At 42.5% G+C, this 15,341-nt stretch overlaps 1 protein-coding gene across 2 annotated transcripts in view; it reads right to left on the bottom strand.

Annotated features, from left to right (window-relative positions):
• Window positions 1-807: 807 nt before the first annotated feature.
• RELN (reelin) overlaps window positions 808-15,341 on the bottom strand; it is a 277,932-nt gene continuing 263,398 nt past the window's right edge. The window contains exons 58-65 of one of the 2 annotated variants that reach the window (XM_054178701.1): window positions 14,382-14,455; window positions 13,388-13,549; window positions 12,896-13,053; window positions 11,912-12,131; window positions 10,783-10,980; window positions 10,299-10,397; window positions 6,537-6,672; window positions 808-1,951 (exon numbers count right to left, since the gene is read on the bottom strand). In XM_054178701.1, coding sequence (XP_054034676.1) covers window positions 6,543-6,672; window positions 10,299-10,397; window positions 10,783-10,980; window positions 11,912-12,131; window positions 12,896-13,053; window positions 13,388-13,549; window positions 14,382-14,455 — 1,041 coding nt within the window. In that variant the 3' untranslated portion in view covers window positions 808-1,951; window positions 6,537-6,542. The remainder of the gene's footprint in view (window positions 1,952-6,536; window positions 6,673-10,298; window positions 10,398-10,782; window positions 10,981-11,911; window positions 12,132-12,895; window positions 13,054-13,387; window positions 13,550-14,381; window positions 14,456-15,341) is intronic. The other variant, XM_054178702.1, reaches the window with a different exon arrangement.

Here is a 15,341-nt window from a genome sequence, read left to right as displayed (position 1 = left end):
TGGTCCAGACCAGTATGGTGTCAGAAGCAGATGTGCTTGATGTAAGAGCTTGATAGGAGGCTTCCCTCTGAGGAGGAGCTGGGGGAGCTGGACTTGTTTAGCCTGGATAATAAGAAGCAAGAAAAGGGGACACCTTATTGCTCTCTACAACTGCCTGAAAGGAGGCTGTAGTGAGGTGGGGAGCAGTCTCTTCTACCAAGTAACAAGCAATAGGACAAGAGGAAGTTGCACCAGGGGAGATTTAGATTGGACATTAGGAAAATGTCTTCACTGAAATGGTTGTGAAGGACTGGGACAGGCTGCTCAGAGAAGTGGTTGAGTCACCATCCCTTGTGGGATTTATGTGTACACATGATGCAGAGGGAGATGGTTTAGTGGTCTTGGCAGTGCTAGGTTAGTGGCTGGACTCAGTGATGTTAAAGGTCTTTTTCCAAACTAAATGATTCTATGATACTAAGAATTAGCAGCTTTGTGTCTTCTGAACCTGTGTGTACTGTAGTGTAGTACCCAGAGCTTGGGAACACCAGCTTTCACATTGCATGTTGAGCCTGCAGATAGACAAGCCAGAGTGTGTGTGGCTGCGCTCCTGTTTCTCTCCTTGCAACTGGACCTGTTCCAACAACCATGTTACACGCATGGGTGGGGCTGGGAAGACCTCTTGGTTTGTGTTACATGCAAAGTGCTGTGAAGTGTGCTGTACGATCAATGTTTTCTGCAGAATCTAGGTGTTCACTTAGAGAATTTGGTTTGTGATTTCATGTAAAGCCCACACGGCTTTGAAAGTCTGAGGTCAGAATGCTTTGTTGGCATTATTTTTATTGAAGCATGGATCTTTAACTTGGTTCACCATAAAGTGAAGCATTTTATTTATGGTAATAGACAGTTCAGGGCTATAGGGGCATTATAACGTTGCTGGTGTAGATACAACTTTATCAGAAGATACAAACATGACCCGCAATAGAAACAAACACCAAAGAGAACACCATGAAACGTCCACTGTTTACAAACCACTTCATTACTACAGACACCAAATGGCAGTTACTGTAAGTAAATCAGTTGCAGAGAACTGACTACATTTAGACAGGGAATAGGGAACTTTTGTTCAGGGCTTCAGCCACAGCTCCTTAGTAGAAAAAAGTTTCATGTCAAACATTCTTTTTCTTTAATCCACAAAACAATTCTAACCAACAGACATATCAAAGAATAAGACCAAAGGATACCAATGCCTTTACAACTACCTTTGCAATTATCTCCTTGATTAGGTACTTTGATTTTGTTGTTGTTGTTTGTTGTTTTTAATATATTTTGTCAGAAGGTAAATAGCCCAAAAATCAGCAGCAAAAATATTACAACAAAACAAGTAAATACAGTGCCAGTGTGTAATGTCATAGAACAGAACACAAAGAAGACAAACCATGATAACTTAATCATATAAAATGACACCGAGCTGACATACAGTGCACTTAAATATCTAGGTGACAAAGAATGTTAAACTCTGTACTTAGTATGTAGGGGTTTTAAACATAAAGTCTGAAAAGTCTTTGTGCTTAACTTTTTTTTTTCCCATTAAACTGAATCAGTTGCTTACTTCCAATACTGCCACTGTAACTGATATTACAACAGATCACAATTTGCACAGACACACCAACATTAAAACATTTACCTATGAGAAAATAAGTCACTTCTCATTAGTTCACAGTGCGAAAAATTGGTGTACACTCTGTCTTGAGAGGCTTGCAGTTCTTCACCAAGCCAGCTGCAGAAAAGTCCTGATACCAGACGCAGTGCTAGATTTAGAGAATGGAAAGCAACACATCACATGTTGGGGAGAAAGGAAATAAATGTCTTGTTTCTTCATGGATATCGTCTAAGAGACCTTCGTCTTCTGCTGTAGAAATGCCTGAGCCCATGTTGCCGTGAAAAATTCATCATGTAATTTTGTTTGCGAGTGCTGTCAAAGGCAAAGGTGGAGGAAAAGAGCAGTGTCAGTTTCTTGAATGTGTACTTTAAATTACTTCGGAGCAGTGAGCTAGTGGGACAGACCCTTCTTTGTCCTTGCATGACCTTTCGAACCTCTACAAAATGAAGTGCACCCTTTGTAAAACAGCAAGGTACAAGGCAAGTGAGAATCTGTCCCACTTTGCTTTTGTTTACAGTTCATTATCTTGGGGAAAGGGTGAGAGCTTTCAGCTCATGAAAACGTGTTGCCTAGGGCCAGATTCACCAAAGCTCTATGCACTTCCTACCCTCCCACTATGGGGCACTGCTCTGCAGTCCTTTCTTACTCTGGTTATCTTTCTGCCTTCAATTATTAACTGCTTTATCTGGAGAACAGAAGAAAAGGTTTACCGCATTGTCTTACGCTTTTACCATACAGGAAGTGAAGTACAATACTCCTCCGCAGGCCCAATATCTCCCTGTGCTATAACACCCCATACAAAATTGAAGGAAGCTCTGGGAAATTAGCATCGTGTCTGGGGGAGACCAGTCAAAAGACAGCATGACTCCAGCCTGATTGAAGAAGGGGCACTTGTTTGGAAGACCCTCCCACTTAACACTGGTTTCTACTTCTCCCACAGAGGGAAGGAAGAAGGCAGTGATGGACACAATGGGGACTTATCCCCAAGTCTGGGACTTTGGTACTTGAAACCCATCTAACTCCCAAGGGCTGGTTCCCACCTTCAGTTTCCAAATTTCAGCAGCTTTGGAAATGGAGCTGTAACATCTGTGGTGAATCCTTGCCCCCTTTTTCCACTTGGAAAAGTGGCATAAAAATACTTCCACAGATGCAGTTTCTTAAAAGGTTGGAGCACAGTATTAATGATGCATACCCTGAGGATCCAACAGGAGTAAGAAACTTCACCCAGGAGGAACTGCTGGTGATGGCATGGCCAAATTTTCTTTTGGTTTCCAGGGGAAAGGTGCTGCAAAGTTGTAGTGTACATGTGCAGTCTCAGGCTAATTTGTCTCCCTCTCCTAATTCTCCCTGCCTACTTAGAACCTTGTAGCTTCATCACGCAGTGGGAGAATGATGCCTGGCCTAAGCATCTCTACTGCAAGGGAGTGGATGTTACCAGGACCCCTCAAAACTAGAAGTCCATCAGATTTTAAGGGCAATCTGTGAAGTCAAGGCCTAAAGACCTGTGGTAGACATTACAATCAACAAATTGCCCGTTTGTGAGTGCAAGGTTTTCAGTTGAAACTTTTCTCCCTAGTTAAAAAGCAGAGACTCGTGCTTCAATCAGCTGTACCTTCTAGTGCATAAACTGATTTTTAGTGAATGTGGTCCTTAGGGAAAAGGAATCACTGCATGCTTTGTAAGTATGTCTGATCCTCCAAAGGTAAATGTAGCTTTTGTGTAAGAGGCTAGTTTTCTGTAAAACCTTTGTATAACAAAGTGATACCCTTTTCAGCAGCTAAGCTAGAGCACAACTGACTGAACTTAATAAAAGCAGTTGTCTAAAATGTAGGTTAGAAACCCTCAAGCAAATCCAAGTTGCTTCCCAACCAGTTTCCCAACCACTGTAATGCACCTACTAGAATGAAACTAAGTCCAGCTCCCAGTGACAAGAAATGCAAAGCCGATCTATAATCAGCACAACTTCTGGCGCACTCACAGTAAGGCAGAGCTCTAGAGCATCTGGCCCTTGAGACAGGGGTTGATGTTTGAGGTTGTCATGTCCTGGGTTTCACCTGACTCCCTCCCGTGAAGAGGAAAGGTCTGTGCTGATTTGAAGAGTTTTGTGTGAGGGGGTGGCAGCAGAGAGTTGATACAGCTTTAATGCCATGTGGTAGCTCCAGTGCAAAGCAGCACTGAAGATCAGTCTTTATTCTGGTCCTGTAGTCATCTCAGTGGAACATCACCCTCACCTCAATGCTGAGTGCCTTGCTAAGGCAGGAAGGAAATTATGACTCTGAACCTGCTCCTGAAGGTGGCTGCCTTTGGTCATTAGTCCTGAAGGACGTTTTAGTACTACCTTCCCTTTAATTCCCACTGCCTGGGAAGTGGGTGGTTGCTTAGGCACAAGGCCTTCCAGGTTACATCCCACCTCTTAGTAGAGCATCCTAACTATGAAGTGAGCATGGAGCATCTCTCTGCTGGGAGAAGGATGCTCTGCAGCCAAAATACAGGAGACAGAGGCCTAGAAGAAAGCACAGCTGAATTCTTGAGTGGCCTTGCTGAGGGTACATGGGGTCAAACACAGCCTGTCAATGTGTTTAGCTGAAAAAAATGCTGTTTCTGGTTAAAATTAGGACCAAGCTTGCTGTTAGAGCCTCAGGTTGGGCAGAACTTGGACAGCTGGGACACATGCTGAGCTACAGCCCTTGGCCCAGAGGCCTTTGTGTGCCCCCACCTCCCTCCTGCCTTTGATCTGCTCACATGCAGCAACAGCTCCACAGTGATTTTTCAGGAGTCTTTTTAGACACTGCTAGGTGCGCTTGGGCTCTGTGTCACTTCAAATGGCCAAAAACTTTGTGATGAACATGTTTAAAACAACGAACAAAGAAAAACAAAGAAAACCACCACCAAAGGAAATAACTGAAAAAAGGAGCAAGGAAAGGGAGAGATTTACTTCTTTTTTTAATGGGAATCATTCTGGCTTGTTATTTTATAAGATGGTGTGTGAAAAATAAGAGAAATCTGAATAGTCAAGAATTAATAATTTGATGTTTTTACCTGCACTGACATGGTTCAAACTTGTCCTCTCTGATGTCTGAGACAGACTTTCCAGCTTATAAAAGCTTCATGCTTGCTATAGAAAATGGCATAATTTTCACTTGCTGTAGGTAAAGCTATATGGCCTGTGTGCTCTGGTATCATATCATGTTTGGAATCCACAAAATCAGAGCAGGTCTATATGGATCTGTCTGAATTAATTTTATACATGGCTAGGAGACAAGCACTGTACAAGAGAGATCACCAGAGCTTTATAGGAGTTACCTGATACAGTTTGGAGGAGTACTGACATGTCTTAAGAATGCTTTCAGTACTGTTAACAACAAATTTTGTTTGTATTTTCACAGACTCAGAAAAGGCTTTGCCATGCTTTTGCTGTTCTTTCTTGTTCAGAGAACAAAAATATGCTGGGCAGCATCAAGGTACATTAGGAATGGACCTTCCCTTCCCTAATGGAGGGTGTGGAGGGAACTTTTGCTTGGATGTCAGTGGCAACTTGAAGGCTGCTTTGCAACTGTGAAGTAGACTGGTCAGCATCTGCTGAGGCTTCTGCCTTTTTCTGTGCATTCACTGAACCAGCAGTGAGTCAGAAAAGCACAGATCTAAAATTGTCATCTGTGAATTGCTGGTGGAGCAAATACCAAAAAAATCAATTAATAGGAGCAATTACAACATTAATTACAGCAAATTACATTAATTACAGCAAATACGGTATTGTCAATGATTTTTGACACCATGATTTAAAAGTATATAGAAGATAGTACTGCTCCAGTTTATGCAGGAAACCCTAAATAACTTCATAGTAGTCACTAGAGTTACACTTGTTAGATGGAAACAACATGCAGCCAACAGAGAAGAACAAAAAGGATGCATTTAATAAATACCTTTAATAAAGCCATTTATGAGAAGGAGTTGCTCTGGTCTCTACTCTTTAACAGAGCATTCTGGCTATTGAATATTTCCTACAGCCAAGTTTGAACTACAAGCCTGAAAACTGATGAAAACAGAACACAGCCAAATGGAATGGAGAATGTGAGGTAGCCACCCCCAGGTATATACTGACATCACTCATTGTTTATGTGATTCTGGGTTTAATTGACAAGGTATAAAGGACCCAAATAGAAACAAAAATAGTTGGATAAGAAAATGAAGCATGACCAAAGCCTTAAGAAACGGCAAAGCTTTGCCTCAGGGCTGGGCTTGTTGTACATTGTGAAGCTGAATTACAAGTGCTTTGTGAGAAGGGTACTGTGATGTGCTCTGGCTGAAGTCCTGATGGCTGTTAACAGTGACAAATACTCTGGTCAGGATTTGAACACAGAGCTCAGTAGCTATGCTAGTTGTTGACATGTAGTAACTGTGACAGCACAAGGCAGCAGAGATATAAGAAGCAGAAGTACTGGGGAGAAACTTGCTGTGTGTCCAAGGGACACACATGGCTGTGCCACCAGGCAACCTCACTGACAGACACTGCCTGGCTGTGGCTTTAGCTCTGTGGTTGTTAATTACAGAAAAAGGAAAAAAAAGTGGGAATTCCCCCTTGGGGCTGAGAGGTCACCCACTGGGTGCTGTAAAGTGTCAGGTCACATTGCACTGCAGGAGAAGGAGAAGGCCTCCTCACCACAACCTCTGATGTTTCCACTGTCTTATAGATTAAGCTGCTGAACACTTTCTGCTAAGCTTAACCTCCCTCAACTTCCCCCCAGCACCCTGAGGAAAAGCTGCAGGATTAGGGCCCTCAGAGCTCTCTGGCACATTTCAGAGAGCACAAATAATTTTCCACCAACCCGCCACTGACAAAACTGGGATGGCTGTAACAGAAAAACACATTTGGTATGGATTCAGGGAAAGCACTTACCTTATTCTAGTGCAAAACCAATGACAGCAAACAATGAAATACAACACAAGTTAGAAAATGCCTTTCAATGCATGCAGCACTGTGATTAGTCATAAAACCCTGATGAGGTTTAGAGGCAATATAGGATTTTTCATCTCTTTTGAAAATAAAAATTGAACAAATTATTTCCTTGTATTTCAAATCAATGTCTATATTTTCATTTTCTACAAAATTCAGCATGCACTTTTGAGGAACATAATAAAAATGTCATAAAAGCACAGTCTGCACCGTATTAAATTTGGCATAAATGTTGTGAATATGCAGATAATTACCTAATGTTTGAGCTGCTTCTGTTCTTTATTATAAAAATGCTGATGTTTTCATTTAAATGCATTTGTCAAATCAGTGCTTTTTACTAAAACAATGAAGCAGATGAAAATGCTTTTCCACATGAGCACGCATTGTTGGTGCTAGAATATATAACTTTTATTTTAGTGTTGCAAAATAAGGATAAACATTCTTTGCATCAAATGCAACATCCATTCTCAGTGAATCATTTGTGCCAAAAATGTGAAGGTATCTAGACAATGAAGAGCATGGAGTGATGGCTGTAGAGGGATTTGTTCTGTTACCTTACAGCTAGCCATAAAATGGTCAATGGGAACAATATTTCTTGTCTGGATTAAATCATGGGTTTTGAGGTGCAAAGAAAGCAACATCAGACCCTTAGTGTTCAGCTTATCATCACCCCTTAGTCCCTAATACCTTTGACCAGAATTGAGGTCCGTGAGGGCCTGGCTATACACAAAGAAATGGCAGTACCAAATGCACATGCAAAAAAGTGTGTGAGGTGTCTGTGCAGCAGACTGGCTCAGAGCTGTGCTTCCAGAGAAAAACAATGTGTGAATGAAATGCAGACCTGGACACGGGCTCTTCTTAGGGAAGAAGTACAGGGGTACAGAAAGCTGCGCTTTGTTCAGCCTGGGCTAAAACAGTTTTATCCTAAGAAGAGCCACATGGAACATGTGAGAATTGTGCCCAAAGCTTTGTTTACACATGGAGAGGAAAAAGAGCTGGGCTAATGAGAAGTGCTCAGCACTAGCTCTATCGGGGCTGGACGGCTCAGCACTTAGCAGCCGCTCCCCGCTGCATCGAGCCATCAGCTGGCCTTGAAACAAATTGGCAGGCGGTTGGTGGGCACGAGTGGGGCAAGGCATCACAGTCAGAGCGGGTATCGTGTCACCTCCTCGGGAGAGGGGTTCCATCTGAGCACCATCTGCAGCTGCAGCGCCATCTGAACAACACTGCTTTTAGTGATCGTTCATCCCACAGTGGAATGATTCTAAGGGACACACACAAAGGCATCCATCTTGGGGCTTTTTGATCACTGCCAGGTATTTTGCGTGCAAGTATCCTCTGCAGGATATTTTTTTTTCCCTCCAGTAAATTATGTTGGGAGCAAAAAGGAACCCAAGAAACTGCCTCTGAGAGTGTGTTTGCTGGTGAGAATATGGTGGCCCTTGGCTCAGAAATCAGTTGGGCTGAAGAGTGTCAAGGCCTTGGCTGTGTATGAGCTGTAAGTAGTATCTGCACTGTGACTTAGCAGCTGGGCTGGAGAAAGAACTACTTTCACATTTTTGGATTGCTGGGAAGAGTTGAGCCATGAAAACAGGCTCTCATAGACGTGTCCCTGGAGTGAGCACTGAAAGGAGAAGCAGGGACCTTCCTCATGCTGGATGGGAAAAAAAAATCCTTGGTGGTGCCACTTTCTTACAAACCACCTCTCCTTGCTGCCAAGTTCTTTCTGCTTGTCCTCTTACTCTACGCCTTAGTTTGCTCAAGGAGACCGTGGCTCACTTGCCCATGGTTTGGGGAAAAGCTGGCACAGCACTCAGCTGTGTACCTGGGGGTACAGGCAGCCAAGCCACTGCCTAGGGCATTTGGGAACTTCAACCTTCTTTGTCAGCACACAGGACGGTGGGGAAAACACAAGATGACTTATGAGGAAAGCCAGGAATTTCTGTACTTTCCTAACCACACCTAGTCTAAGCTGCCTTCTTGCTGGAAGACCCCACAGGATAGAGGCTTGCCTGCTGTGTCAATGTGGGCACACAGATTATAAACAAACATGACAATCTAGGACTCAAACCAAGGCCAGTGAGGATCATTTTGATAGTGCCCAGAGTATGGAGTCTGGTCCAGGCGGGTGATGAAGGACAGAGCTCCAAGGACTGAGCACAGTGCACCAATGGGTCCTGTAGCCAGGGACAGTCATGGATTTCTGAGACAAGGTCAGAGTGGCAACAGGAATATTTCCCCTTGGGAGACATGGATGTTTCCTAATGTATCCTGGCTTTGAGATGAATAAGCCAGGCAGAAGCCTACTGACACTCCAATGACTTCCTATAGAATTAATAGGAAGAGGTAATTACAGCACTCTGGTGAATACTTGTGGGCCTTGGGGTGGCTATTGCCACCACAGCTGCCCCCTGCCAATATTCTTGAAATGGCTTGATTTTTTTTTTTTCTTTTTAATTACAAGGTAGAAAGACATGGGAATATGGTTCCCTAAACACTGTGAACCTCCTGCAAGTTCCTTATCTTTCCTAATGCAACGTCATGCAACCATTGATTAACTAAGCCAGGAATTATATCTGTCCCTCTGTTTTTTCAAGTTTTAAGCTTAATGTTATGGAAGCAGAGCCCAGCAAGGCATGTAAAAGCAGCAGAGCATGTACAGTTACTCAGTGCTGGAACCAATTTGACTTGGGGTTGATATGAGTGCCATGCAAGCTGGTGCTTCTCGGTGGCAAAAGGAACAGGGCTAACTAGCAATCAGATAATTAACTTTGCTACTGTCACAAAGCATTACTTGCAGTGTCTCCGCTAATTCAGAAACCTTGTGGATTTAATTACACAGTCTGGAAGTTATCCCAGCCTAGTTTCTTCATTTCTGGATTTTAAATTGTTCAATAAAAGGAACATTTGAACCTATCTATGGAGCAGGCACGCCTCTCTCTGCCAACCACTGTCACGATGAGTTTCCGCCCGTGATGCCACGAGCATTTCACTTCTACTGGAACTAAACTGTTAGAGAAAAAGCAGGTCAGCTCCTGGTGACGGAACACAGCAAAACGGGTTAGCTGCCAGCAAACCCATCTCAGCAATGGGAGAATCAGGAGGCTGCAGACACTTTACTTGGTAAAATCTTGACAAGGGGATGAGTACAGAGCTCGGACCATGGGAACCTGATACAGTGAACCCTGTTTCTGAACAGTGTCCTTCTTACTAAAAAAAGGAAATGAATAAGGCATTAGTTGCTAATGCAAATTGGTCAGAGGCACAACAACATTACTCTGTGCAAGTAGACACTCTGTGCAATAAAGCAGACACTTTAGTGTCTTTAGTTAGGACAGAGATCAGTCTTACATGGCAGTACAGCACTGATAAGGAATAGCCTTTCTTACGTCCCAGCACAGTACTTTTTCATGGTCATTGATGCATTAATGCATTACAGCACCACACCAATAGGTGGTGGTGGCAAAGCCCTACTTTACCTCCTGCATTTTTCCACAAAGGACACCACATACCCCTGCTGTGCCACTTACTGTGTGGCTGCCTTAATGGTTGCTGCTTGCAGTCAGGGCAGAGCATTAGCAAAGACTGGTTCTCAAAGGTTTCTCTGGGCCACAGTGGTTCTTATTGAGCTCAACACTCATGCCATGCTGGAGGGATTTCAGTGCTTTCTGAGATGGGGTGGGATGAGGTGAAGCTGATACTCACAGGACAACTTCTACGTGGTCCAAAGCCCACTGATCATGACCTGTTCCATTGTGACGAGGCTGCCACCAGCGCAGTAGGACTCCCTTCATTCGTGCCTCCCTGTCATACAAAAACAAGTGCCTATGAGAGCTCCAGACTGTTGCTGCTTTGCATATCCCGATCTAGCTCCCGACAGGAACTGAGAGCAAAGTCAAAGTGTTATTTCTACATCCCTGAAAATCAACACACCATGTGTGCGAAACACTGAATGGTGAAAAATGCACACATAAGGAGGAATTCCATTTTGATCTCCTGTCTTTAAAACAAATATTCTGGTTTTCTTTTAAGGATATTGATAAACACTGGGCTGGAATCTGTAATCAGCCTTCCTCTTAATTGTTTACCCTCTTATCAACCTTTGTTCTTGCACAGTGATACAAAGATAGATGTTTTTCTTAGCAGAAATATATTTTGTGCACTTAATGAAATGTGGTTGGGTACTCACAGGGGAACGTTGTAAGACACTCTTTGGGCTTGTATAAAGTCCTTTGGCTGATGCTGTGCAATTACTTGCCATGTAATTCCATTATTTACACTGTACTGGAGGAGCACTGCCTTGTCTACAGTGTTAGGATCACTCAGATTGGTATTGCAACTGTCTGTTTGTGAGATGCTTCCAATTTGCAAAACAAACATGATTTTGCTGTAAAACACACAGAGAAAAGGTATTTTTAATATACAGAGTATTCCAACAGGAACAATAGTATTTCCAGGTTTATTGCAGTCACCTTAGTAAAATGTTGAGCATCCACAAGAGTTATTACTTTTAACATGCAAAATAAACTCACATCAGCTCCTGTGTATAATGTATTGCCAGTAGTTGGAGGCCATAGATCCAATTTTACAAGACACATAAACAATATAAACATGCAAATCAATGTATGAAAAGCTAAAAAAGGGCAAATAAAGGTTGAATATAATGAAATGCCTAGAAGATTTATCGGTTTCTTCCTGTGTGTTCAAGTAAGAAAGGAAGAGGCTGATTTATATCTGGCCCATCTGCCAATTCCTCCCATTTCTAATCCTGCTTTAGACAACCAAATACAAACCAGTCCCAATAGCTGTCACTCCATTAAGAGCCAGCACAGACTGGTGGCTGCATTTGTTTTTCCATGTCCAAAGAGGCTCATCAGATGAAAAAGATCCTCCTGTTCCTTGCCAGGTGAATCTAATTCTGTTTGACAACTGAAACGTGAAGATGAGTCTGTAATTACTAATAGCATCTTCAGTCCCAACTGCTGTGGAGGCACACACAGACATGGGATTTGTCTTATCAGATCAGGCACTGCTCCAGACAGTCTGGTGCCCAGCCCTTGCCAATGGCTTCATTGTCAATGTTGGCTTACTAGAGAGTGCTCTGTTGGGCACATCTGACATTTTTATCGCTTCCTCCATGCTCTCCATCTCCCAGATGGAAGTCACAAAATGTTTTGCCAACCCCAATATTTATCTACTGGCCACATCAGACTGCTTTGTACAGCCAGGTCAGTACTGACCCACATGGCTGCACGTACATACAAAGAGTTACTTTTCTCATAAGCTGATAAAAGAGCATTTGGGGCTCAGAGCAGTACCTCGCTCGAGTGAGATCCAGAGGCTTGGTCACAGCTTGGCGTATCTGACATCCATTAAAGTAGAGCGAATCTCCGTGGGCATAGGGGGCCAGCTGTCCACATCCATTCCCTATCACCCCCCCCTGAATGGTTTCCCAGTTTATTTCAGTGACTCTTTCAGATTCAAAATTATCTTTAATGTAACTGGGGAGATCGTGGCTAAAAACAGAGCAGTCATCACCTAGAAATGACACAGTCAGGTTATCAAACACACAGATCATTGTAATTCCCTTCAAGTTATGGCCCAAAGCACAGCATGACTACAGACTGAGTGCATTTCAGCAGATCCTTTCCTGACGTGCAAACTGAGGCTGTGAGTTTGGGGTTTCACAGCAGTATAACTTCAAGAACTACAAGATTGTTTCTCCTATTTTGCACTGAGGCCAATGTGAGAAACCTCAAATTGCTGGGTGAAGGGAACCACCTGTAAACCTAGGAGGGAATCTGATCTTAGAAAGTGGTGAGACTCTCTCCTGGAAGTCATCAAATACTGGCTCCATTCCCACAAAACATTTAAAATGTAATGAGGACACTCAGGTACCATTAGACATGGACTTAAATGCATTGATGGATTGGAGCAGAACACTGTCCTGATGGGGCACAGAACAGAGTCACAGGTGCCAGCCACCAACATCTGGATCCCATGCACACAGCCTTCCCCTTGACAGGAGTATAGGGTGAGCAGGTAGCCATGTTCTGCCTTCAGTGAAGGCTGAATGGGCTTTATATACAGTGTCAGACAGAAGAGGCTGCTGACTTAAACCAGAAAGAGCAAAGGGAGGGAAGAGTTGCTCTTTGCATCTCTGTCAGATTGTTAATTTACAATTTATTACTCAAGCATTCTGGTGATTAATTTAGACTTGACATGTCACTTATTTTGTGGTTGAATTTTGAGCTCAGTTAGACCATAACAGATGTCTGAGAAAGAAACTGAAGAAATAAAACCTTGGTATCCTTCATCACAGATGCAAATGGCTCCAGTCGTGCAATATCCATGGCCACTGCAGAGCCTAGGGCATGCTTCCCCGATGTACACATGGTCGATTGCCCAACTCTGCTTCTCTAGCTCTTCTCCCTTCTGAATCCACCTGAACTGAGTTGCACTGCAGATATCAAAAGCCAAAACCCAAATTATGGTACCTAGCGATGAAACACATCTGTACAGTGATGTTCAAAGGCACCAGCAGAGGGGTAATGAAATACGTCTTATGAAGGGACTGTGCCTTCAATAACAGGGGAGACTCAGCCTGAATGGGAGGCTACTGCATTGCTGGCAGTAGCCAGTTCTATGAACAAAAAGCTTCCTGAAAAACGTTAATTATTAGGTCTAAATCCAGCAATAAGGAAGCTTTTAAAACATTTAAAATTCAGCAATTGTGCCAGAAGGAACACTGACATTTTTTAGTTCCACAGGGAGCTGACCCTTCAATAACCTACCTGGATGAGACATGATCAGGCAGTTGGATAGTTATCCTTCTCCACATGGAGCTGTTAACAGAGTTATAGATGGTAGCTTCATGGAATTGAAATGGGGAGCAGCCAATGCTATTAGATGAGGAAGGAAGACAATGTGTCTGGACAAGCTGCCATGAGTCTGTCCTGTAAGAAGCAACAAAAAAGTATGATTTAGAACAACTGAAAGAATAAAGAAACAGAAACAAATTATTTCTACGGGTCACGGTGTTGTTTGTCTTAATAAAAGAACCCAAGAGACTGCCATCAAAAGTTACCATGATCTGGAGCCACAAACAGACAAGAGGTGAGAGACTGAAGCATTGGTTGCATCCAGGGAGGATGTTCCTGCAGCACAGTTGAGTTCTTAAAACTCTTCGTAGTGGTACCCACAGAGGAGTACAACATAGAGCTCCTCTGGGCTGGTGTGACAGAAGGATTTATTTAGAGGTCTGCTCCTTGGTCTTTTTCTTACAGTGTTCAGAAGAGTCCCAACAGAATTTGCTCCATCTTTTGCCCACAGTCATATGAGTGAAGAATACCCCTTTGCTTGTACAAATGTGCTATTATCCTACAGTGTTACTAATTGTTTACTTCTTAAAGACCAGTTTGGAGTTCATTAACTCACATTTCATCACAGCTTGGCCCTAAAGAGGTAGTCCCAGGTCATACTAAATGACAGCTTCATGTGAGAGTAGTTTTCTGCAAGCACATTTTAAACAGAGGCATGCTGATGACTGTGACTGCAGATGCCTAAGTGCCATCAATCTGTCAACATGTGGGATAAATCATAAATAGAATTTACAGGAGTTATGTAGACAAATTCCAGTGGTTGTACACAAGCTTTGTGTTCACTTCCTGTTACAAGATGAATAGCAAAGTCATTGCTTTAATCAATAAAATCTTGCCAGATTTTTTGTATCACACTATTTTATTTATTTATTTTTTTTTAAGGTTTATGTGTTCTGCTGTCATTTACCTGGCATCCTTAGTATACTCCAGCATCACAGAGTGGAGGTCCCCACAAGAAGTTGCCTCACAACCAACCACAATCTAAGGCACAAAGAAAATTGTCTGGTAGACATTTAACGTGATATAGAACAAAGCCTTGCATTTGTTTATGTTCTTTACAGGCTGTATAAAAGAGATTTACAACTTAGATCTTGGACAAAATCCATCAAAAGTGGGTGGAAAACAGACACTACTTCAGATACTGTTTATACATAATGAGTTTTACTTCATTGCTGCTGTTGTTTTCAAAGAGAGCTCAAATACTATCTTCTTGAAGGTCAAATTAAATACCTAAACAAACAGATGTTCTGAAACACAGAGATGTGGTAGCTCCTTGGCATTTCAGAAAGTAAATTACCAAACTATGTCTTAGTTGTCTATGAAATTTATAGTTCATAAACATATGGATATAAACTTCAAGTAAATCTAATTTAAGAACAGGAATATTCTGAATATTTAAAACAAACATATTTGTGTCGCATTAGAGTGCAAAGATGACAGTACTCAATGTACAGAGCTGAACAGTTAGCAAAAAGCTGAATTTTGAGAGCTTCAAACCCAAATGTCAGCTATGCACAAGTTTAGAAATAAGATCTTTGCTGTGACTGGTGAAGGAAAGAGAGGAGACAATTGGGAGAGACAAACTTTACAGTGAGGGTTTAGTCACGTGCCCTATTAAATGTTGATGGATTATCGTAACTTGGGCCTTAAAACAGAGGGCATAAAAGGTGATAGGCTGGGTAAAACAAGGCTGCAAGGCTGTGTAAAATGGGAGGGTCTCAGCATTAAGCAGTAAAAAAGCCTGTCACACTCCTCTTTTTTACATTTGCTTCAAAGGTGACATGGTGTGTGAGTAGGGGAAGCAGTGCTTTGGGGATTGTATTGCACAGTCAATATAAACCAGGCAATGATGGTGAGAAAAAGTGAA

This window comes from Dryobates pubescens, chromosome Z (genome assembly GCF_014839835.1).
Source record: "Dryobates pubescens isolate bDryPub1 chromosome Z, bDryPub1.pri, whole genome shotgun sequence".
NCBI lineage: Eukaryota > Metazoa > Chordata > Aves > Piciformes > Picidae > Dryobates > Dryobates pubescens.
The sequence above is the reverse complement of the archived record's forward strand: the minus strand, read 5'-3'. Positions and strand labels throughout refer to the sequence as shown.